The sequence below is a fragment of the Rhinatrema bivittatum genome, chromosome 4 (genome assembly GCF_901001135.1).
Source record: "Rhinatrema bivittatum chromosome 4, aRhiBiv1.1, whole genome shotgun sequence".
Taxonomy (NCBI): Eukaryota; Metazoa; Chordata; class Amphibia; order Gymnophiona; family Rhinatrematidae; genus Rhinatrema; species Rhinatrema bivittatum.
Window position 1 is genome coordinate 217,688,024 of NC_042618.1, and position 23,050 is coordinate 217,711,073.

Consider the following 23,050-nt stretch of genomic DNA (forward strand, 5'->3'; position numbering starts at 1 on the left):
GACTTAATTTTGATTGGCTTACATTTTGAAAAAAAAAAAAACCCAAAAAGGACAAAAAGATTTAAGACCCTTTGAGCCTCCCAGGGGGTTGTCAGGTCCTGGTGGGACCATCCCACCAGGTAATTTTGTTTTTTATTGCTATCTGCCGGCTCAGCGTCCTCTCTGTCTCTCCCCCCCCCCCCCCCCATTTGCCAACGTTGCGCTGCAATCCGCTCTTTTCTTGCCGTGCTCCCGGGCTATTTTTGGTCTTTCACAGTGCCGCGTGGTGCAGCCTGCTCATCGTGCGGAAGCACACGTGGCTCTCTAGAGCCGGGATATGCTCTGACTGCCTCTCGGGAAGGGAGGGCTCGTCCGTGCATGCGACGGCAAAAACTGCCCGCGGGGTTGATTCCTGACGTCGGCGAGACTCTGAGAGGCTCGAGGTTAGCAGTAAGCCCTCAGACCCGTTCCTGCTCAGCACGGGAACGGAAGCCATATTGCAAGTTTTCAGGGCTCAAGAACAAGCTGCGCTGGGGGAGGGGAATTCCCCTCCACCTCTTTCACCACAGCCTGGGGCCTCCAGGGGGGCCATTTTCCAGGAGGATCAAGAGCATTCATCAGGGAGGGACCCCGAGGGGGGAGTCTCAGAAGATTCTTCATTCTTCTCTGACTTTGTATTGCTGCTCCACATGGCCTTTAAGGCCCGGAAAACAGCAAACAAACAGGGTAGCAGGGGCCTTCAGGCAGCCTCAGGGTCGTCTCACTGCGGCAAGGATGCCGGCTCGGCCCATAAGCGGCCCAAGTCCCCACAGATGGTGGGAGCCATGAAATCTAAGCGTCCTCTCCAATCTATTTCGGATCTGGTGAACACAACATCTTCAAATACCTTGGATGGGGGGGGGACACCCCTCCACATGATCCACAAGGACATGATGCAGACCCGGACCCGGATACCCAGACCCAGCCGTCCAAGCATGCAGGAACACCTATGGTTGAGGGAGATGACCCCAAGGTGGTGCGTTTATTACATAAGGATGAGTTAAGACCTCTCATCCCGGCTATTCTGGAGGAGTTGGGGATCGAGATCCCTCAGGAAGATTCGCGGATGGGGGCAGTGGATCTGGTGATGGTCAGACTCCAGGTTCCAGCAAAATTATTCCCCTTCCATATGTCAGTTACTGACCTATTTCGGGAGTGGGATACTCCTGATTTGGGGTTGAAAGTCAGCCGAGCTATGGACAAATTGTGCCCGCTACCAGAGGAGGCCCTGGACCTTCTCAAAGTGCCCAGGGTGGATGCAGCTATCTCTGCGGTGACAAAGAAGACCACCATTCCGGTGATGGGAGCCACTGCTCTTAAGGATTTGCAGGATCATAAATTAGAACTGCAACTTAAAAAGATTTTTGAGGTCTCAGCTCTAGGAGTTTGAGTGACCATGTGCAGTAGTTTTGCACTGAGAGCCAGCCTCTGCTGGGTGCAGCACTTACAAGCGACTGCACCTTTTTCAGAGGCAGCACAGGCCGGTCGGCTGGAGGCTGTGGTCGCTTACAGCGCTGATGTGCTTTATGATCTTCTTAGTACTTCAGGGAGAAACATGGTTTCGGCTGTCTCTGCCCGCAGACTCCTCTGGCTCAGGAAATGGTCCGCGGATGTTTCTTCCAAAGCCCAGCTGGGATCCTTGCCCTTCAAGGGAAAGCTACTCTTTGGTCAACAGTTGGAAGACCTGATTAAATCTCTGGGGGAGAACAAGGTCCATAAGTTGCCTGAGGACAGGCCTAAGACAAGGGGATCCTTTTCCCAGAGGGCTAGGTTTCAGGGTAATCGTTTTCGTTCATCTCGATCTTCCAGGTCCTCGTCTCATCAAGGTCCAGCCTGGCAACACTCTTGGAATCATTCCTTTTGCGGCCGACGCCCTGGGGAAGGCTGTCTCTCTTTCTAGAGGAGTGGACCAATTTGACCTCAGATCAATGGGTCCTAAATATAATAGAACACGGCTATGCTTTAGATTTTGCTCGGCCGCTGCAGGAACACTATCTGGTTTCCCCGTGCTTTTACCATCAGAAACGTCAGGTGGTACTACACACCCTACGCTAGACTTACGCCCTATGCAATACGGGAATTAGCACATCCAAACCACACATCCAATTGAGCGCATAGCTAATAGTACTCATCACATGCAAATTCCATGTAGATGTGCCTATTAGCTATTACCCTGCAATGCCAAAAATTGCAACGCAGGCAAGGTACCCATTTTAACACGACAAATTTAACGCCTGCCCAGATGCAGGCATTAAAGCATGCCACGCTCAAGGGCTCACGAAAAAAACCCCCAAAAATCCTGCTTTCTGTGACTCCTCCTATTAGTATTGTCATGATACAGTAGGAGGAATCACAGAAAGCAGCATCCATCCCAAGTCATGGGATGATTTGAAGGAGTGAATAAATTAAGTGTCGGGTACTTAATATTCACTCCATTGGTCCATTCATTGTCACATGTCAGGAAAGTGACTGTGCTTCCATAACAGCCTGGCACAGCCCTGCAGGGGCGGGGAGAGGAAATTGGCCAGGCTGTTGTGGATGCTCAGTCACTTTCCTGGGCGCCCGATGCAGAATGCTAGCAACACACAAATTAACCATTGGGCACCCCTTTTAGTGTGGCAGCTCATTTGCCTATTGTATCAAGCACCCAGGAGAGGTGGATGTGCGTAGTTTCCAAAAATGTGCGCCTAGTTTGGATGCACGTTTTTTTCACAATGATATTGCATCAGCCTGATTGTGCTTTGGAACGCTGGATTAGATTAAAAGCAATTAAAGCATTGTAGCTCTCAAAAGCTAGTCACAAATTTATTAAGTTAGTCTAATTAAAGTATCGTCTACAACTTATCTGTAGCTCTTTCTGACTGCTTGTTCTTGGGGGCATGCAGTCAAAAGTTTGTTTTTTGGGTTTTTTTTGGGGTTTTTTTTGTTGGTTCTTACCTGCTAATTTTTGTTCCTGTAGTACCACTGATAAGTCCAGACTCCTGGGTTTTGCCTCCCTTCCAGCAGATGGAGGCAGAGAAAATTTCTCAGTCACCGCCTTATATCCCGGTGTGCCACTTGCAACTCCTCAGTATTTATCAGTACCCAAGCAGAAATGTAAGACAAAAAAACTTGTACCAAAATTCTTTCCCCAGAACGAGCAGAGGACAAGGGAAATTCGCAATTAAATCTAGAGAACCCTTTTTGAGGATTATAGAGAAACTTTTATACCATTCTTCAGCAAAGCAAAAAATACAGATTGAGCAGACTCTACAGAAAAAATCTCATCTTGCCTACCGGGCAAGAGATCTGTGGTACTACAGGAACGAAAATTAGCAGGTAAGAACTAAGTTTCATTTCCCTATATGTACCCAGATCAGTCCAGAGTCCTAGGATGTACCAAATCTTCCCTACCCTGGGTTGGACTGTGAGAGTCCCGCTCGAAGAACACTTCCGCCAAAATTGTCGACATCCGGAGCTTGGACGTCCAAACGGTAGTGTCTGGCAAAAGTATGCAACGACTTCAAGTAACCACCCTGCAAATCTCTTACGGTGAAACCAGTTGGCCCTCAGCCTAGGAGGCTGCCTGTGAACGGGTAGAATGAGCTCTCAACCAATCCGAGACAGGGTGACCATGACAGATATAAGCGGAACAGTTAGCCTCCTTCAACCAACGCGCTATTGTGGCCTTTGATGCTTTTTTACCCTTTTTCGCACTACTCCACAGCACAAACAGATGATCCGACAAACGGAAACTGTTGGTGACCTCCAAATACCGCAACAAGGCCTTTCTGATATTCAGGCACCTCAACTCCTTTGCATGAGGCGCATTAATCCCTAAATTCATAAAGGCCGGAAGCTCCACCAACTGACATAAGTGGCATGCTGAAAATATTTTCAGCCGAAAAGACAGAACCGTCCTCTGAGATTCCAGAATCCAAAATTCGCAGAAAGGGTTCCCTGCATGAAGCTCAGACGCTTTCCTGGCTGAGCGGATTGCCACCAAAAAACCACCTTCAAAGTCAAATCTTTTATGGTAGCCCTCTTAAGAGGCTCAAACAAGGCCTCACACATGCCCTTGAGGACCAAGTTAAGGCTCCAAGAAGGATACACCTGGTGAACAGGGGGGGGTGCATATGCTTCGCTCCTTGTAAGAATAAATGCACCACATCTGGATGCACAGCCAAAGATAAACCATGAATCTTGCCCCGCAAGTAGCCCAAGGCAGACACCTGAAACCTCAGGGAACTAAAGTACAAACGTTTCATGAGGCCCTTCTGCCAAAAAGACTATCTCTGCCACTGAGGCTCGGCGAGGATCCAACTCCCCGCTCCATACACCAAGACTCTCCATAGCGGCATGTACGCCAATGAAATAGAGGTCTTATGAGCCTGCAGCAGAGTAGAAATAACATCCTCTGGATAGCCTTTCTTCCTTAATTGCCTCCTTTCAAAAGCCAAGCTGCTAGACAAAGCAATCCACTTGATCGAAAAATATAGGGCCCTGACGCAGCAGGTTTGGCAGATGACTGAGTCTTAGGGGGCCTGTCTACTGCTAGATTGACCAGATCCACAAACCAAGAGTGGCATGGCCACTCCAGAGTCACAAAAATCACCATTTCCCGGGTGGACCTCTATCTTCCTGATAATCTTACGTACCAGAGGCCAGGGAGGAAAGACGTAGAGCAGAACATTGTGTGGCCAAGCAAGCACAAGGGCATCAAACACCCCCACTCCCCCCTGCTCTGTGCTCTCTTCTGCAACTGTAAAAACGCGGGGCTTTGGCATTCCTCTGAGTAGCCATCAAATCCAATTGAGGCCTACCCCATCTGTAAGTGATGAGGCCCATTCCCTGGGATCCAGATGTTGCCGGCTGAGAAAGTCAGCTTGTACATTGTCGGACCCTGCTACGTGCGAAGCCGCTAACGACGCCAAATGTTGCTCTGCCCATGACATCAGCATTTCCACTTCTAGAGACACCAATCGACACTTGGTTCCCACTAACAGTTGATGAAAGCCACTGTCGCCGCATTGTCTGAAAGGACTGACTGCCCGATTGTGCACCAGGGAAAGAAAACTCTCCTGAGCCAACCACATTGCTCTGGTCTCTATGTTGGACCACGTTGCTTCCTCCGCCAACCATAAGCCCTGTACCAACTAGGCCCGACACACAGCCCACCAGCCAGAGAGATTAGTGTCAGTAGTCACTACCATCCATTGAGGGACTTCGAGGTCCACATCACGTTCCAGATGGTCCCGGCCAAGCCACCACCAAAGACTGGACCTGGCAACTTCTGTAAGTGGTAGCAGAAGCTGAAACTGTTCTGAAATCAGATCCCAGCAGGATAGCAATGCTTTTTATAGAGGTCTCGTATGTGCAAACGTACAAGGTCGAGGCCATGGAACCAAAGACCTGCAAGTAATCCCAGACCCTGGGCACTCGGGTTTCCAACAGGTTCCAAACTTGCAACTACAACTTTACAATTTGGTCCCCTGTTAGAAAGGCTTTGCCCACATGCATATCGAAGAGGGCGTCTAAGAACTCCAGGACCTGAGAAGGAGAAAGGTGGCTCTTGGCTAGGTTCACACCCAGCTCGGGGATCTCAGGCAGGGTAGGACCACCTTGACCGCCTGCTTTCAAAGGTCCTCTGACTTGGCTTGAATGAGCCAATCGTCTAGATATTGGTGATCCAACACCCCCTTTTTTCTGAGGGCCACTGCTACCACCACCATGACCTTGGTGAAAGTTGTAGGAGCAGTGGCTAGACCGAACAGAAGGGTGTAAAACTGAAAATGCTGTTCGAGGATCATGAATCTGAGGTACTTCTCCTTATCTTGTCTGATCCCAGTGTGTAGATACACTTCCATTAAATCCAGCGAAGCCAAGAACTCCCTGCTTCACGCCGCCGCTATGACAGATCCGAAAACATAGGACCCTGAGAGCTACGTTCCCCTTTTTCAAATCCAGTATTGGGCAAAAGATTCCTTCCTTCTTCGCACCACGAAATAAATGAAATAATGCCCCGTCCACCACTCTTCCTTGGGGACGGGCACAATGGCCCCCAGCATCCTCAGCCTCTGAATGGTCTGCTGAATGATGAGCTGCTTTGCTGGGGAAACAGAAGGAGATACCAGAAATAGGTTTCTTAGCGGATGAGCAAATTCTAATGCGTAGCCTTCTCGTATCACTCTTAGAACCCATTGGTCTGACCTGATCTGACAAGGGATCCTTACATGTTCCTCCAATCAAAATTGTACACCATTCAAATATCAGAGACAGGACATTCTCTATCACAGGTCCCTCCATCTGGAACGCCATGCCTCCGGACCTCGGGCAGGAAACTTGTCTTCTAACTTTAAAAAAAAAACTAAAGACATGGCTGTTCTGCCGAGCCTTCCCCGCCACTAGCCCAACAGCCTGACCTAGAACTGTTCCATCACTTATGTAAATAAACAAACGCTAATTACGCTCACAAGTCATCATGAGGTCGGCTCCTTGCCTCCCTCCGATACTCTATTGTATATAGTACTTTATCTTCGTTCTCCCTTTCTTTTTTTCCTACTCCCAGTTAAGGCTTCCTTGTTACAATGTAACTTTATGCTCCGTTTAATATGTCTCTTGTTGATTAGTTGGTTATAGTTACTGCTTAGTTCGATGTAAACCGAGTTGATTTGATTTGTATCAAGAAAGTCGGTATATAAAAGCCTTTAATAAATAAATTATCTTGACCCACTCCTCGTGTAAAAAAATTTAAAAAGGGGGGGGGGGCAACCAACCTCAGAAGATAGGAACTGAGGAGTGGGCTGGCCGCCACTCATTACGTGGATTTGACTCCACTAAGCCCCTGACCAGAGCCATCTTGATTTGCTCTGCGTCCACGAAAGGATTGGGACCAAGACTACGACCTCCCCAAGGTCTGCCTCTGAGTTGCAACAGGAGCTCTGCTCTGAAGGAAACGCCTTTGGCTGCGAAACATAGAGCGAACTGGTAGAAAACATTGCTCTTTCACCTTGTCCTCCAGGAGCTTGTGCTTTACCAGCTGTTCCATATCTTCCCCAAAAAGCAGCTTGCCCTTGAAAGGGAGCGCTCTAAACTGAGCTTTCAAGAAGGCAACAGGAACTTGGGTCTGCCTTAGTGACGCTGGAAAGCAACTTTTCACAGAGCGAGCAACGGCTCATGCAAGGCATAGCATGGGCTGACTATGACCACACGGCAGATGCCGGTAAGCAGCAGAAAATGGGCGCCAAGAGCTGCAAGCAAAAACAAAACCTCCAAACAACGCAAGCTCACCGTCTTCTGACACCCCCCTTCGACCGAGCGATCAGAACTGCAAGCATCATGTCTCCACTTCCTTTCACCTAAAACTTTTTTTTTTTAAACTTTATTAAAAAGAAAGGAATACTTCCCTGAAGAGAAAAAAGTGGCAGAGGCTACTTAGGATCCTCGCTGGAGGAGAGAAAGCTGGGCCACCAGCTGTCATCCACGGCATCCAGAAAGAGTACAATTTTGGGGTTCCCAAACCCTGCTCGCCTTCACCTACTACCAGGGGGGATGGTCCCACCAGGACCTGCCAACCTCCTGGGAGAATAAACTCAGCTTCCTTTTCCCTATATCTTCTTCTTCTCCTTCTTCTTCTTCTCCTTCTTCCTCCTTCTTCCTCCTTCTCCTCCTCCTCCCTCTCCCTCTCCTCCTTCTCCTCCTCCCTCTCCTCCTCCTCGGGTTCAGAACTGCAGGTTGTGCACCACGTTCATCTGAGAGACAGAGAAATACTGAGGAGTTGCAGGTGGAACACTGGGTTGTAAGGCAGTGCCTGAGAAATATTTCTGTCTCTCCCTCTGCTGGAAGGGAGGCAAACTCTGGAGTCTGGACTGATCTGGGTACATACAGGGAGCCCATTTAGAGTGCAGTCATTTTTGTACACGTACTAATTTATCACACACAACAAATCATTAGTGTGCACTAAACAAATGAAACAAACAGCACATTCCTACTTGTTCTTAAGAAGGCAAACGTATGGTACGCTACAATATGTCAATACCTTGATTTTTCTCTCACAGTTGATGGTGGCACAGAAAAATGGAACAATCCGATTCTACGATGTTCTCACCCATCAGGCTATTCTCTCACTTGAGTCCGAGCAGGTGCCATTGATGTCGGCAGACTGGTGTTTAAAGAACACATTCAAAGTAGGAGCAGTTGCCGGAAACGATTTTTTGATCTGGGATATGACTCGCTCTAGGTATGTACAAGATTTTTTTTTTTCTACTGTTTTGGTTTGGTTTTTTTTTTTAACACTGTTAGAAAAAATATTTTCTGTTTATTTCTGCAGAAAAGTCCAATTACCCAAGCCCTACCTTTATAAGATGAATTATACTTCTTAAATGTTTATAAAACACCACAAGGTGTAAACAATGCTGTACAGGCACACGAGTCACCCCAGCTCCTTGGAGCTTACAGTCAACAGATGGATATCGAGGAGCAAACATGGCTTCTTCCGAAATGTAGTCAGCATGCTAGGTCAGCATTTTCTCTCTTTTTTTTTTTTTTTTTCTCTTACAAGGCCAGGCCACCTCATATACATATATTACTAGCCCTATGCCCTGGAAAAAAATGTCTGAATTTTAATGGCATCTAGCATCAGCTTTTTTAACACACAGACTTCAACATCTGTAATACAGCATCAGTAAGGAGGAAGTGAGGTTGAGAAAAAGTGGAGAGAGAGGGGAGACCAAGGGAAGCGGAAGGAGTGAATGTATATAAAGAGAACAACAGTTTTATGAATTTCCAAAGTAAATGTCACCGCCAGTTAAACAATCTCACTTCTCTGAAATCATCATCAAACATTAAAGCATGTAACAGCAGTATCAAGAAACTGAAATATTTTAACTGTAGATGTCACAACTGCAGTGCTGTTCCTTAGACCAGGGGTGCTCAAACCAGTCCTACGTGCCTCCCAGCCAGTCAGGTTTTCAGGATATCCCTAATGAATAAGTATGAGAATTTTATTGTACTGCCTCCTATGTATACAAATATTTCTCATGCATATTCAATAGGGATATCCTGAAAACCCGACTGGCTGGGGGGGGCCCGTACGACTGGTTTGAGCACCCCTGCCTTATACCTTCTGCCCTGTGTTGTGCAAACTTTCAGGTTGGGGGGGCAGAGGGGCATGATGGCACAAACCAGTGGTGTACCTAAAATAATATTTGGCACCCGGGGCAGATATTTCCTTTGGCGCCCCCCCCCCCCCCCTCCCATATATATATAATTTTAACATTTCCTAAACATCGATAAAATATTTCAAAACAGCAGACACATCAAATAACACCCAATAATCAAAACTAATAAGGATTTGAAAAATCTCCTGCTCTCCATATCTGTCATATCTCTCTCTCGACAGAGGGAGTGTGCGTGTATGTGTGTGAGAGAGAGCGAGAGAGACACTGTTATTTATAAGGGTTTTGGGTGGATCCCTGGACCTGTGGCAGATGACCACGCCCATGGGGGAAAGTCCCGTTAGGGGCCACAGGTCAGGCTCAGCGTAGGAGACACACATACACTAGTTCTTTTATTATACAGGATTGGTAAACCACCAGAGGTGGCAGTAGTGAGCTGGAAAGTAGCTCGGTTGGGCTTGTAGTCCCTCAGGCTCTGGAACAGCGATCCCCCAATGGGATCCCCCAAAGGAAAAAAAAGATTTACTATGGGCTCAGGTAGGATAAGACCTGTAACCCACAGACACCCATTATTGACAGCTGTGCAGCCCACAATTCTACCCCCCCCCCCCCACACACACACACACACACACACACTCACACAGGGCATTAAGGAACTTAAAAAACAGTATTACAGTGGGCTCTGGTAGAATTAGACCTGTGTTCCGGAGACACACACTGTATCAAGTGCAACAAGTACAAAATGCCTTCTCTGTATTAAATTCTGAAGAAGTCCTTGAGAAAAAGATTGAAGTGTTATCGGAAAAGAGAGAAGAAACCCAATGCATACAGAAATTCCAGATCAGAAACCAAAGAAAAAAGCTCACTGTGATGGATGACTCTGTCATCAGAGGCACTAATCTTTTCCCTTGCACAAATGCAAAGAGAAAAGTGGATAACAAAACTCAACTAAAGAGGTCACAAAAGGAGTCCAGGAACAGCAGTAACCTGAACGAAGAAAGCTGGAAAGCTATGAGCACAAATGCTCATAGTTTGGGTAATAAAATCCCAGATCTGCAAGCCCTAATGTTGGAGGCAGACATGGACGTTATTGCTGTCACGGAAACGTGGTTTACGGAATCTCATGACTGGGATACGGCAATACCAGGCTATAACTTGTTAAGGAAGGACAGAGAGGATAGGAAAGGGGGAGGAGTGGCTCTTTATGTCAGAAACAATATCCAAGCATCTGAGCTGCAAGGAAGATGGGGCAATGAAGAAGCACTATGGACCGACTTAAAAAAAGATGGGGCATCCATTTTTATTGGAGTGGTTTACAGGCCTCCAAACCAAAAGGAAGAGCTGGACAGAGATCTGGTTGAAGACATCCAAAGGATAGGAAAGAAGGGAGAAGTGGTGATCGTTGGAGACTTTAATATGCCAGATGTAGACTGGAGAATCCCATCTGCAGAATCTAATAATAGTAGAGAAATAGTAGATGCCCTACAAGTAGCTTTGTTTCAAACAAATGGTAATGGAACCCACGAGAGAAGGAGCTATACTTGACTTAGTGCTCACTAATGGAGATAATGTCTCTGACGTCCAGGTGGGCGCCCACCTCAGCACCAGTGTTCATCAAACGGTATGGTTTAATATCACAAAAAGGATACAGAAAAGAAGCACAAAGACCCAAGTTTTGCAGTTCAAAAACACGGACTTTGATGAAATGGGGAAGTACCTGGAGGAAGAACTAAAAGGCTGGGAGAATGAGAGAGATGTGGATCAACAGTGGACCAATCTAAAAGGAGCAATTACCAAGGCAACTAATCTATATGTTAGAAAAGTAAAGAAAAGCAAAAGAAAAATTAAACCTATCTGGTTCTCAAAGGAGGTGGCTGACAAAATAAAGGCTAAAAGAACAGCGTTCAAGAAATATAAAAGATCCCAAAGGGAGGAGCACAAAGAAGATTATCTGGTAGAACTGAGGGAGACGAAGAAATTAATCAAGACAGCAAAAAGTCAAGCGGAAGAGAGGATTGCCAAGGAGGTAGAGAGGTGACAAAACATTTTTCCAGATACATCAGTGAAAAGAGAAAAGTTCAAAGTGGTATAGTGAAATTGAAAGGTGGAAAGGATCAATGTGTGAAGAGAGACGAAGAAATGGCAGAAATATTAAATGAATACTTCAGTTCTGTGTTCACTAAAGAGGACCCTGGAGAAGGACCGTCGCTAGTTAACAAGAAACTGGAGGGGAGTGGAGTAGATGTAACTCCATTTACAGTAGAAAATGTATGGGAATAGCTGGAGAAACTGAAAGTAGACAAAGCCATGGGGCCTAATGAAGTTCATCCCAGGATACTGAGGGAGCTCAGAGATGTGCTGGCGGGTCCGCCGTGTGACCTGTTCAATAGATCCCTAGAAACGGGAGTGGTGCCGAGTGATTGGAGAAGAGCGGTGTTGGTCCCGCTTCACAAGAGTGGAAACAGAGAAGAGGCTGGCAACTACAGACCGGCTAGCCTCACTTCGGTGGTGGGAAAAGTAATGGAGTCACTGTTGAAAGAGAGAATAGTGAACTATCTACAGTCAGGAGAATTGCTGGACCAGAGGCAGCATGGATTCACCAGGGGAAGATCCTGTCAGACAAATCTGATTGACTTTTTTGACTGGGTAACCAAGGAATTGGATCAAGGAAGAGCACTCTGTCATCTACTTGGATTTCAGCAAAGCTTTTGACACAGTCCCGCACAGGAGACTGGTGAATAAAATGAGAAACTTAGGCATGAGTGCCGAGGTGGTGGCCTGGATTGCAAACTGGTTGACGGACAGAAGACAATGTGTGATGGTAAATGGAACTTTCTCTGAAGAGAGAGCAGTTTTAAGCGGTGTACCACAAGGATCGGTGTTGGGACCGGTCCTGTTCAATATCTTTGTGAGCGACATTGCGGAAGGGATAGAAGGTAAGGTTTATTTATTTATTTAGGATTTTTAAATACCGACATTCTCGATACAAATATCAAATCAGGTCGGTTTCCAAAGAACAAAACTGTCGCGGTTAAGGCGTTACAATAAACAGATTTTCTGAACATACGAACATAAATATTAAATAGACAGCAATAGCTCGTCAAATAACGTGAATAAATGTAGAAAATAGCTAGAAATAGACGGTGAGCTAAATTGGGATATACAGGTAACCGTTAACAATGTTGGTGGGCATAAATATGAGTAATGCATGAGCTAAGGAACTAATGCATCAACAAGGGAGTCTTTCAAGACAGGTGTGCTGTCCAGATAAGGCGTAATCGGGCCTTGAGGGGATATAGGCGGTCATGGAACTTATAGTGGACTATTTTGCTCTTTGACCCGTGTCGGAGTATTCTTGCGATTCCGGGAAGGCTTGCCGGAAGAGCCACGTTTTTAGGTTTTTCTTAAAAGTAATGTGACATGTTTCTTGGCGTAGATCCGGCAGTAATGAGTTCCAGAGGGTGGGCCCAGCTGTGGAGAGTGCTCGTTTTGTTAGTCAAGTTTTGATCGGGGGAGCATATAAGGAACCTTTGTAGTTATATCTGATAGGTCTTTGTGATGTGTGGGGGCGGAGTTGCGAGTTTAGATTTAGGTGGGTGATGCCCATAATATCCTTGTGGATCATCGATAATGTTTTGAATGTGATTCTGGCTTTTATAGGTAGCCAGTGAAGGCTGTGAAGAATTGGTGTGATGTGGGCTCTTTTGTTTGTCTTTTTGTGGATGACACTAAGATCTGCAACAGAGTGGACACGCCGGAAGGAGTGGAGAGAATGAGACGGGATTTAAGGAAGCTGGAAGAGTGGTCGACGATATGGCAGCTGAGATTCAATGCCAAGAAGTGCAGAGTCATGCATATGGGGAGTGGAAATCCAAAAGAACTGTATTCGATGGGGGAGAAAGGTTTATATGCACGGAGCAGGAGAGAGACCTTGGGGTGATAGTGTCTAATGATCTGAAGTCGGCGAAACAATGTGACAAGGCGATAGCTAAAGGCAGAAGAATGCTGGGCTGCATAGAGAGAGGAATATCGAGTAAGAAAAGGGAAGTGATTATCCCCTTGTACAGGTCCTTGGTGAGGCCTCAACCTGGAGTACAGTGTTCAGTTCTGGAGACCGTATCTCCGAAGGGACAGAGACAGGATGGAGGCGGTCCAGAGAAGGGCGACCAAAAAGGAGGAAGGTCTTCATCGAATTACTTATGAGGAGAGATTGAAGAATCTAAATATGTACACCCTGGAGGAAAGGAGGAGCAGAGGTGATATGATACAGACTTTCAGATACTTGAAAGGTTTTAATGATCCAAAGACAACGACAAACCTTTTCCGTAGGAAAAAAAATCAGCAGAACCAGGGGTCACGATTTGAAGCTCCAGGGAGGAAGACTCAGAACCAATGTCAGGAAGTATTTCTTCACAGAGAGGGTGGTGGATGCCTGGAATGCCCTTCCGGAGGAAGTGGTGAAGACCAGAACTATGAAGGACTTCAAAGGGGCGTGGGATAAACACTGTGGATCCATAAAGTCAAGAGGACGTGAATGAAGAGTGGGTGGCTCGCGGGAATAACAGCTACTACCTGGAGATAATACCCTTATTCAATAAACATACACACGGTTACTGCGACTCCAACATTGCTCTAAGCTTCAACAGCAAGAGGAAATGTGGAAAAAAGGATTTGCACTCACAAAAAAGCGGGGAGTAGCTTGCTTCTTACGGCGGTTACTACCCCAAACCAAATAAGCCTGAAAATTCACTTTCAATGCATATCCAGCATAGCTCTCTGCTTCAACGGCAGGGGGAATGAAGAACAACCAACAAGGGCTGAATTACATAGTCTGGGTAAACAAATAAGCATGGGTGTAGCATGCTTATTGCGGCGGTTACTACCCTTAACTAATCAAGCTTGATATTTCACTTAGATGCAGCTCCATCACTGCTCTCTACATTAATGTAGGGAGTGGAAAGGAAATAGAACCAAAAGGTTACTAAGAGCCAAGAGTAACAGATAAGTATGATAAGTATGAGAGAAAAAAAAAGTGTGAAGCTTGCTGGGCAGACTGGATGGGCCATTTGGTCTTCTTCTGTCGTCATTTCTATGTTTCTATGGCTGTGCTGTAATAGAGGAACTGATATTGTGAGTAATAGCAGGATATGCAGAGTTCAGGAATAGAGCCTCGTTGGTAATGTACTCACGCAACGGTCTCTCAGTGTGGCGCACAGGAGCTGGAGTAAAGGCAGGCCCTCGAGGAGCGACTAGCCGCTGCCCCAGAGACATTTCAAAGGTGTGGTGGTGGCAGCACTGTGAAGGGAAGGAATTTTGGTGCATCCTTATCTGGATGATTGGCTGATTAAATGTAAAGCTGGAACAGGAAAGTGCAGTAGCCACCAAGAGGGTAGTTCAGTTTTTGCAAGAAATGTATTGGATAGTCAACTTCTCCAAAAACAGCTTGCAACCTCATATTCTGGAGTGCCTATTTGACACAAAAATGGAGTGTGTTCATCTGACAGAGAAAAGTATTCAGAAATTACAATAGCAGGTCCTTTCGTTGCTATTGGTCAGGAATCTGAGTTATTTACAGCTTCTGGATTCCATGGCTGTGGCATTGGACCTATTAACCTGGGCAAGGGTGCACATGAGATTTCTTCAGAGACCTTTGCTGTCCAGATGGGATCTTCATTCTCAGAATTACTACATGAGGCTACCGGTGACAGAAACAATCAGGGTATGTATGCAATGGTGGCTAAAATTTCAAGAATTTGGAGTTGAATGTGGATCTTGAAACTCCAACCTGGGTACCTGTGATGACAATGCTAATTGGACCGGCTGGGAGCCCATGGTCTGGGACAAGTTGCTCAGGGACAGTGGTCAGAGGAGGCAGCAAAGTGGTACATCCATCATTTGGAAACCAGAGCAATATAGTTGGCTCTTCAGCAATTTGTGCCTCTTCTAAGAGGTCAGGCAATCAGGATACTGTCTGATAAAGCCACAGCGGTGATGTATGTGAACCATTGAGGAGGTGGCAAGAGTCCCCAGGTGTCAGAAGCAGTGGATTTGCTGATTCGGTGGGCAGAAAGGAATCTGAAGGTAATTTCTGCCATGCACATAGCAGGAGTACAGAATGGCTAGGTGGACTTTCTCAGTGACAATATCATCAACCCTGGGGTGTGGTTGCTGTTTCAGACTGTGTTCGATCAAATAATAAAAGATGTGGAGTCCTACTGGTGGATCTGATCGTGACCTATAAGAATGTGAAGGTGAGGAGCTTGTTCAGTTAAAAAAAAAAAAAAAAAAAAAAATCATCTAGGCTGGATGTTCTGATTCAGAATTGGCTGACTGATGATTTTGTATGCAATTCCTCCATGGTGCTTGAGAGGGAGAGTGATCCAGAGGATTTCAGGACATCTGGGTCTAGTAATTCTGGTGGCTCTAGACTGGCCATGGTATCCTTGGTATGCAGAACTCGTTACAGTTTTTCTTGAGAAGCCATTGCAGTTTTCTCGGCACAGAAAGTTGCTCTCACAGGGTCCAGTTCTTCCTGAGGATCTGGTTCGATTTTGTCTTATGACTTGGCTTTTGAAAGGACTCACCTAATCAAAAAAAGGTTATTCTCAAGATGCAGTAAAAACTCTTTTGAAAGCTAGGAAGTCCTCTACTTCCTTAGCTTATATAAAAATTTGGAGAATTTTTAATGGGCCAGTAGGCAGTTAATCCTTAGGACTGCTTCGGTGCCAGTTCTGGAGTTTTTGCAAAAGGGGCTTTCTAAGGGCTTGATTTTTGAAGATGCAAGTTGCAATTATGCATGCTATTGGTGGTTTGTATTGGGTAGGCCCTTGTTCTCTCATCTGGATGTTTCATGGTTTCTGAAGGAGGTCAAACACATTAGACATCCAGTAAGGGTTACTGTTCCATCTTGGTATCTGATTTTGGCATTAACCTGCTTGTCAGATCTGCAATTTGAGTCTATTAGAGGGATTTTGCTGAGGTTGCTTACTTTAAAGGCAATACTTCTGGTAGCTATATGTTTAGCCAGAAGGATTTTGGAGTTACAGGAGCAATCTTGTAGGGAACCCCTTTTGGTGTTCACAAAGGATATGGTCAAGATTAGTATGGTGCTTTCCTTTCTTCCGAAGGTAGTCATGGCATTTCATTTAAACCAGGCTGTTTGCCTTTGTTTACTAAACATGCAGATTTGGCAGATTATTTAACTGTTTGGATGTCAATAAAATTCTTTTGAGATCTCAAGGTCATGACTATCTTCAGAAGGTTGAATCATCTGCTCGTTTTGTGCAACAGACTTAGAAAAAGGTTTTTATAGCGTGCTGGATTAAAGAAATCATTGCAGCAGTGTATGAGGATAGAGATAGGACTTTACCCAAGTAGATTAGAGTTTATTCCACTAGGGCTCAAGTGACTTCATGGGCAGAGCTGTGACTGATTTCTTCACTGGAAATTTGTAAAATGGTGACTTGGTCATCTTTGCATTTCTTTTCAAAGCATTATCATTTGGACATGTGCACCAAAGAGGATACTTTGTTCACCTCGGAAGTGTTGAGAGTAGGTTTGGCATTGTCTTGGCCTGTTCCGGAATAGCTTGGTTACATCCCATTTGTCTGGACTGGTTGGTCTAGATGAAAAGAGAGAAGAATGTGTGGGGTTTGTTGTTGTTGTTGTTGTTGTAGTTGTTTACCTAATAATTACCTTTCTATGAGTCCTAGTTCAGTCTAGGACCCTCCCAGTTCTACCAAACGCACATCTACATTTCAGTTGGATACTGGAAAAAACAGTGTAATCTGCACTGTTAGTACAAAGCAGATATTTTAATTTCAGATCTGAAAATAGTATTTATACTTTCCTGTTTTTTCTATTTTAGACTTGGAAGCCTGGTGTTTTGGGGTTTGGTTTTTTTAAGGAATTAGTTTTCCACAGTTAGCTGGTTACAGGTAATGCTGGTAAGCTGAGGTCAGCATGGATATAAGGTGACCTGTTGATCTGTGTCTTCATCTGCTGGTTTGTGAGCATAACCCATTCATTTGAACTGGTCTGACTAGACTTGAGGATTATTAGGTAAGAACAAATTTCTCCATGCCATTCATAAATTACAGTTGACCACTGCACTGTAGAGTGCTGAATTGCTTGCGGCCCACATTTGCACAGGGAACGTAAGCAATATGGTAGGCATAGCAGTCGGGTTATGTACAAGTCTAATGTCCTTGTGAAAAGAAGATGCTAAATTTCCCATAGTGAAACCAACTACCTTGTGAGAGGTTTGCACCATTACAGCCTGTGGTGTATCATCACTTGTTTGCTCCTCTGGGTCTTTTCACTGAAAAAAAAACCTCCTTTTGTAGATAGGTCACCATAAGCTCTCTTTTATGTGAAACACATTCAAGAGCCAAGCTTTGAATTTGTTTGTTTTAAATATGGTTTAAAGTTAATGACCTTATGTGGTAAAGGTATGGTCTGTGCAGTAGCTAAAAATAAAAAATTCTAATTTGACTTTTTTTTTTTTTTTTTTTTTTTTTTTTTTTTACAGCTATCCACAAGATAAGAGGCCTGTGCATGTGGACAGAGCTCGAGTATTCAGGTACATTTTTATAATCAAAACATCATATGAGTGTGGATAGAGATGGTGGTATTTTCCCTTGGGATTTGGTAGATACAGCATTTTCTGTTTGTAGCGGGTTCTTTATATCTGTTTCTCACCAAGAAGGTTTAGGGTGTTTAATGAGGCAATATTTCAGGTAGCCCACGTTCTTTACACAGACTGCCAAAGAGAAGCCACCCGTATTGTTTCTCTTTGAAAATTTAGCTTGCAAAGTATGCAGCTGCTAAAGTGTGCACGTACTTTGCATCTGCTGATTGTGTGGGCGCTGGAAGAGAGACAAAATGGCGCATGTACATTTTGAAAAACAAAGATTGTTGGTATGCTGTTTTCCTCCCCCGACCAGCATGCCCAAAAATAATGCCCCTCTCTCCCGTGGCTAAAGCGGCATGCCCTGTGCATCCAGATCCTGAGCTATGCTGCGCCTGTTGCAGAACATGTGCACACTTAGCTACATTTGGGGGGGAGGGTGTTTTTCGGCCAGGCCATTATACGCAGGCATGTTGTGTGACCTCTTGAAAAATCACCCTCCATAGACGTATTTGTTACCACTCCAAGAATTTCTCAGATAGATCCAAGCAATTATTAGCACCAAGTTACAAGGCACTCCATTTTATCGACCTCTAGAAGGTCAATTTAATCTTAACCCTGGTCTACCCAGATACCGCAGGCAGGGACCTTAAAGAGCAGCCCTGTCCCTCTGGTATATTAGTTTCATGTCATTGGTATAGGTCAGTGGTCTTCAGTCTGGGTTGATGGCATAAATTGATGAGGGAGTTATGAGCTTAGAGCATTAGGTCCCATAATAGGACCATTCTGAACCAACACACATGTAAAGTATCCAGAAAGAACAAATCATGCAAAGGACAGATATTAATATTATCTAGCAAAGCAGGTGAAGGCCTTAAGCAAAACCCAGACTATACATCTTTCTTTTTCTTTTCTAGATTAAGCAAGGTCAGCTAGGATTAGAAAGTTTCTAGTTTTCTGAATGTTTGAACAGTACAAATGACATTCTTTAAAGAGGCCGTCTTCTCTTCATCCTTGCTTTCTGGCTGATGGGTTAATGGGAAGGCAGCACTCACTAAATCAAGGAGCTGGAAAAGTTCATTAGAAAAAAGGAAGGCCAAGCATGCATTTATTGTGCAGTGGAATAAAGTATATGCTAAATTTGAATAATGTATAGTTATTGCACAGAGATGTCTTCCTGTGCTAGGGCTGGTTTCATATTCAAACTCAGTAAGTCTTTTATTTTATTTTAAATTTTTTAAATTTTTTTTTAAAGGTGGTGCAAAGCAAATGAAAACTTGTTTGCAACTACCGGGTGTCCTGGAAAGATGAATAGCCAACTTCTGGTTCATCATTTTGGACACAGCCAGGTAACATTCAGCATCCACAATATAGTTACATTTCAAGGTTTATAGCAGGACTTTGATTTTGATATGTTGTAAATCTGTAGGGAGGAAGGAGGTAGAAGCAATTTTCAGCTTAGATACCTACTTTGTTTTTACGATAACTTTCAACCACAATCTAGAGAGCTTAATTTGAAAGTTAATGTCATTTTGAGATTCGGGGGGGTTTTTTGTTTTTTGTTGTGGTTTTTTTCTTTTTTTTTTTTGTTTTTTTAACAACCATCTGTTTTCTGGAAGAAGTTCAGCTGGTCCAGTTTTCTGAATGGCAGTGTTGAAATAATTTGGTAAAGGCAAACATCACAGACCAGGATTATCGTCTGGGTGTAGTCTTAGTCTCAAGATTGAGTATGGAGTCGCATATCACAAAGGTTACTGAGAGTGCCTATGCTGAACTCCATCCAGTATACCAACTGCTGGACTAGCTTAACTCTGATTTTGGATGCACGAATCTGTGCCTTGATCTCCTCCTCTTGTTTAGACTATTGTAATTCCTTATAAGTGGGCCTTCCTTTAAAGCCTGTATGGAGACTAAAAATGAAGAAGAATGCAGCTGCTTATGTATTGATGGGCTACAAGTTCAGGGAGAGTATAAACCATGTTTGGAAGAGTTTACATTGGATGCCTGCCTATTTCCACCTGACTTTTAAAGCATTAACTCTGGCTTTCAAAGCCCTGATGATAAAAGTCAGCTTTATCTCCAAGAACACTTCATAACCACTAAGAACAATCCTGGGGGCTTTCCTCTTGGTTCCCTCAGTGAAGGAGATTAACTTTAAGACTTGGGGGTTCAGCCTTTTCTTGCTTCGTTCCATCCCTATGGAATTTCTTCCTAAGAAAAGCCCGTCTCATAGTTATTCCATCAGATTTCTGAAATATAAATATTTTTTTTTGTTTTTATTGTTGAAACTATAGAGTTAGATGTTTTATTTAGCACTCATAATTCCTGATAACCTATTTAGGATTTTTAATTATGTTTTGACAACTTTTATATGTTTTATTTTATTAAAACTTTGTTTTATTATGTGCATATAATAAAGGGGTGTCATAAATTAAAGTGCTGTGCTATTGCCCGAAACCATGCAAATTTCAGGCTGCTTTTTAATTTTACCATGTTTTTAAAATAGACCGTTTCCACACACGTATTGAGCTCAAAGCAAAAGGGTGAAAGGTACAAGATGCCCTAGCCATGTGTCTGAATGTTTGTGACACCACCAGCTGTCCTTACTCATGTTTGTCCATGTTGGGGACAATTTTCAAAGCCATCCACGTTGCATAAAACTCGGGTTTATGTGCGTAAATGGCTTGTTATAAAATTGCATAGATACTTTAAGGAAAGCCAAAACAAGTTGCTACCCAAGTCGGAAAAAAAAAAATCACAAAAGCAAATGTGATATCCAAGTTAACAACAAAAATAAAATAAAACTGAGCTAAAATTCTATGTTTGTTCCATAGGACTGGAATTTGGACTTTAGCTATATTAATAGGAGTGTACTGAAGTAAGATGTTCATGTACACAGTCTGCTGATATTGTTTCAGAGATTTTAAATGCCTTCATCAAAAAGAAATGTGAAAAAGTGGACTTATGGGTGAATGATAGAGAAAACCAACCATGTAGCATGTATGGGCTCACTGTCTGGCTTGCTGACACCAGTTAACTGGTTTGGTGCTATATGACACAGTGGGGTAGATTTTTAAAAAAGCGCATGCGCGTCCATGTGGGCGCACACATGGACGCGCCGATTTTATAACATGTGAGCGTATGTTATTGTTGGGCCGCGCATGCAAAAGGGGGTAGACTTCCGCAAATGTTGCGCGACGACGCATCCCGGCCTTCCCCAGTTCCCTACCCCCTACCTAACCTCCCTTCCTCTTCCCCCTCTCCTCTCCACCCCCTAACCCTACCTTTTTTTTTTTCCTATTTTTTATATTTTGCAAGTTACTTCAGCTCCCAAACAATGGCGCTGTCCTGGCCCGCCCACACCTTGCAGGAAGGCCGGCACTTGTGCACGTACCAGCCTTTACGTGTGTGGCCGGGCCTCTTTGAAAATTGGCTCGGTGAGCGCAAGGCCCGGCCAAATGCGTAAAAGCCAGAATTTATGCGCACGACCGATTTTTTTTTTTTTTTTTTTTTTTTTAAATTCCACCCAAGAATGTTTTATTGTTAACTCTGATATCACATTGACTTTTTGTTTTTTTATTACAAAATTGTCCAGGGTTTGTACGCATAAAGGTACATGCGTACCTGATTCCTCACATGCTTTTTATGTGCACAAAAACTAGGCATCCTGGGGGGCTGAGTCTGGATTTAAACACACACTCCTGCTTTTCAAAAATATGCATGCAAATGTAACCACACAAATGACACTCCCCACCCTAAGAGCAAGGGTGAGTTTGTGCTTCTTATTAAAGATAATACTTTCGCTTTGAAAATTAGCACAAAGTCTGCAAGTAAAAAGTACCCTTATAATGTACAATGAAAGTGCGCATGCACACACACACACCCACACGAGAATTTTTATTTTGTTTGGGAAACTGAAGCTTTCATTTTTTATTTGGTTCTCGATTTTATGCCTTTAGAGAATTTTAAAACTTGATAAAAAAAAATATTCTTTTGCTCTCTGAGAGGATTTGAGAAAATGCAAATTTTAATATACTTGCCCAAAGTTTTTTTTATATTTTTATCTAATCAAATGTAGTCTTGTGACATGTATATGGTGCCATAGGGAAACTTGGGCATAAGTTTTGTATTTCCTGGGAAGTCAGGTGTGATATGTCCAATCGTGGAGATTGTAATAACAAATACCAAAGCATGTTTATTTAAATAATCTGAGGTTTTGAATGAGCCATTCTCATTTTGTTCTTATCCGAGCATCTAGTTAAGCAGTGAACCTTTTCATTTTAGTACAAAAAATTGGAGTTTTTGATTAATTTTATATATATTTGCATATATGGCATTTGTAACAAAAACACCTGATCTTGCCATCTAGGACAAAGCAAGTTTGTGACAAAGAGCAATTGCCACAGTCATGCCAGGAAGACCAAAAGATTAAGGCTGCAGACTTCCACTGAGGGGAGAAAGATTAGGTACAGAGGAAATATTTGAAAGATGAAAAGAAAATGAAAGAAATTGAGATGCTGGGCTTGATGGACCCTTGGTCTGACCCAGCATGGCAAGTTCTTATGTTCATATGATTACCACATTACTGCCCGGTAATACTTTAGTATATAGGTCCCGTTCATTATAATGTAAGCTGCATTAATGTGAGTCATAGCAGCCAAATTTCACGTGGTTTAGTTAGGTGCTGAGGAAAGTCCTAGTGAGATTCTTTTTCCCATCGATGTCATTCAAGTGAATTAAATGTTTTTGGGTTTTTTTGTATGGACCGTTAATACATCTTTTTCCTTTTTTTTTAGCCCATTCTTCTTGGCTCTGCATCTGTGGGATCTGGTCTTAGCTGGCACCGGTCTCTTCCGCTTTGTGTGATGGGAGGATACCGTAAACTGTTTTTTTGGGTGACTGAAATGTAAAAAGATTTATATATGTTTACAATTGCAAAGGTTTTTGTATCTTTCTGTAAAACATTTTTATTGAGTTTGCTTTTGTATTCTTTTTACTAGCAATAAAATAAATGACTAGCTTTGAATCTTAATGTGCTTTCTAACTATGAGATGAGGTTGCATGGTGTGTGTGTCGGGAGAAGAGGTGCAGCGGCTTGGTTATATAGGTTACTAAACCAATCAAAGTGCAAATTCCAGTAATTATACCAAACACAGAAAAGAAGAGGTGCAATACTTACTGTGAAACACACAACCATAGCCACCTTGAACCAAAATACTAACCTACTAGGTACATATCAGGCACTCAT

At 43.8% G+C, this 23,050-nt stretch overlaps 1 protein-coding gene across 3 annotated transcripts in view; it reads left to right on the top strand.

Annotated features, from left to right (window-relative positions):
• Positions 1-22,828, top strand: part of NUP37 (nucleoporin 37) — a 62,306-nt gene extending 39,478 nt beyond the window's left edge. For all 3 annotated transcript variants that reach the window (XM_029599697.1, XM_029599699.1, XM_029599698.1), the window contains 4 exons: positions 8,055-8,236; positions 17,704-17,754; positions 19,058-19,151; positions 22,599-22,828. In XM_029599697.1, coding sequence (XP_029455557.1) covers positions 8,055-8,236; positions 17,704-17,754; positions 19,058-19,151; positions 22,599-22,712 — 441 coding nt within the window. In that variant the 3' untranslated portion in view covers positions 22,713-22,828. The remainder of the gene's footprint in view (positions 1-8,054; positions 8,237-17,703; positions 17,755-19,057; positions 19,152-22,598) is intronic.
• The last annotated feature ends 222 nt before the right edge of the window (positions 22,829-23,050 follow it).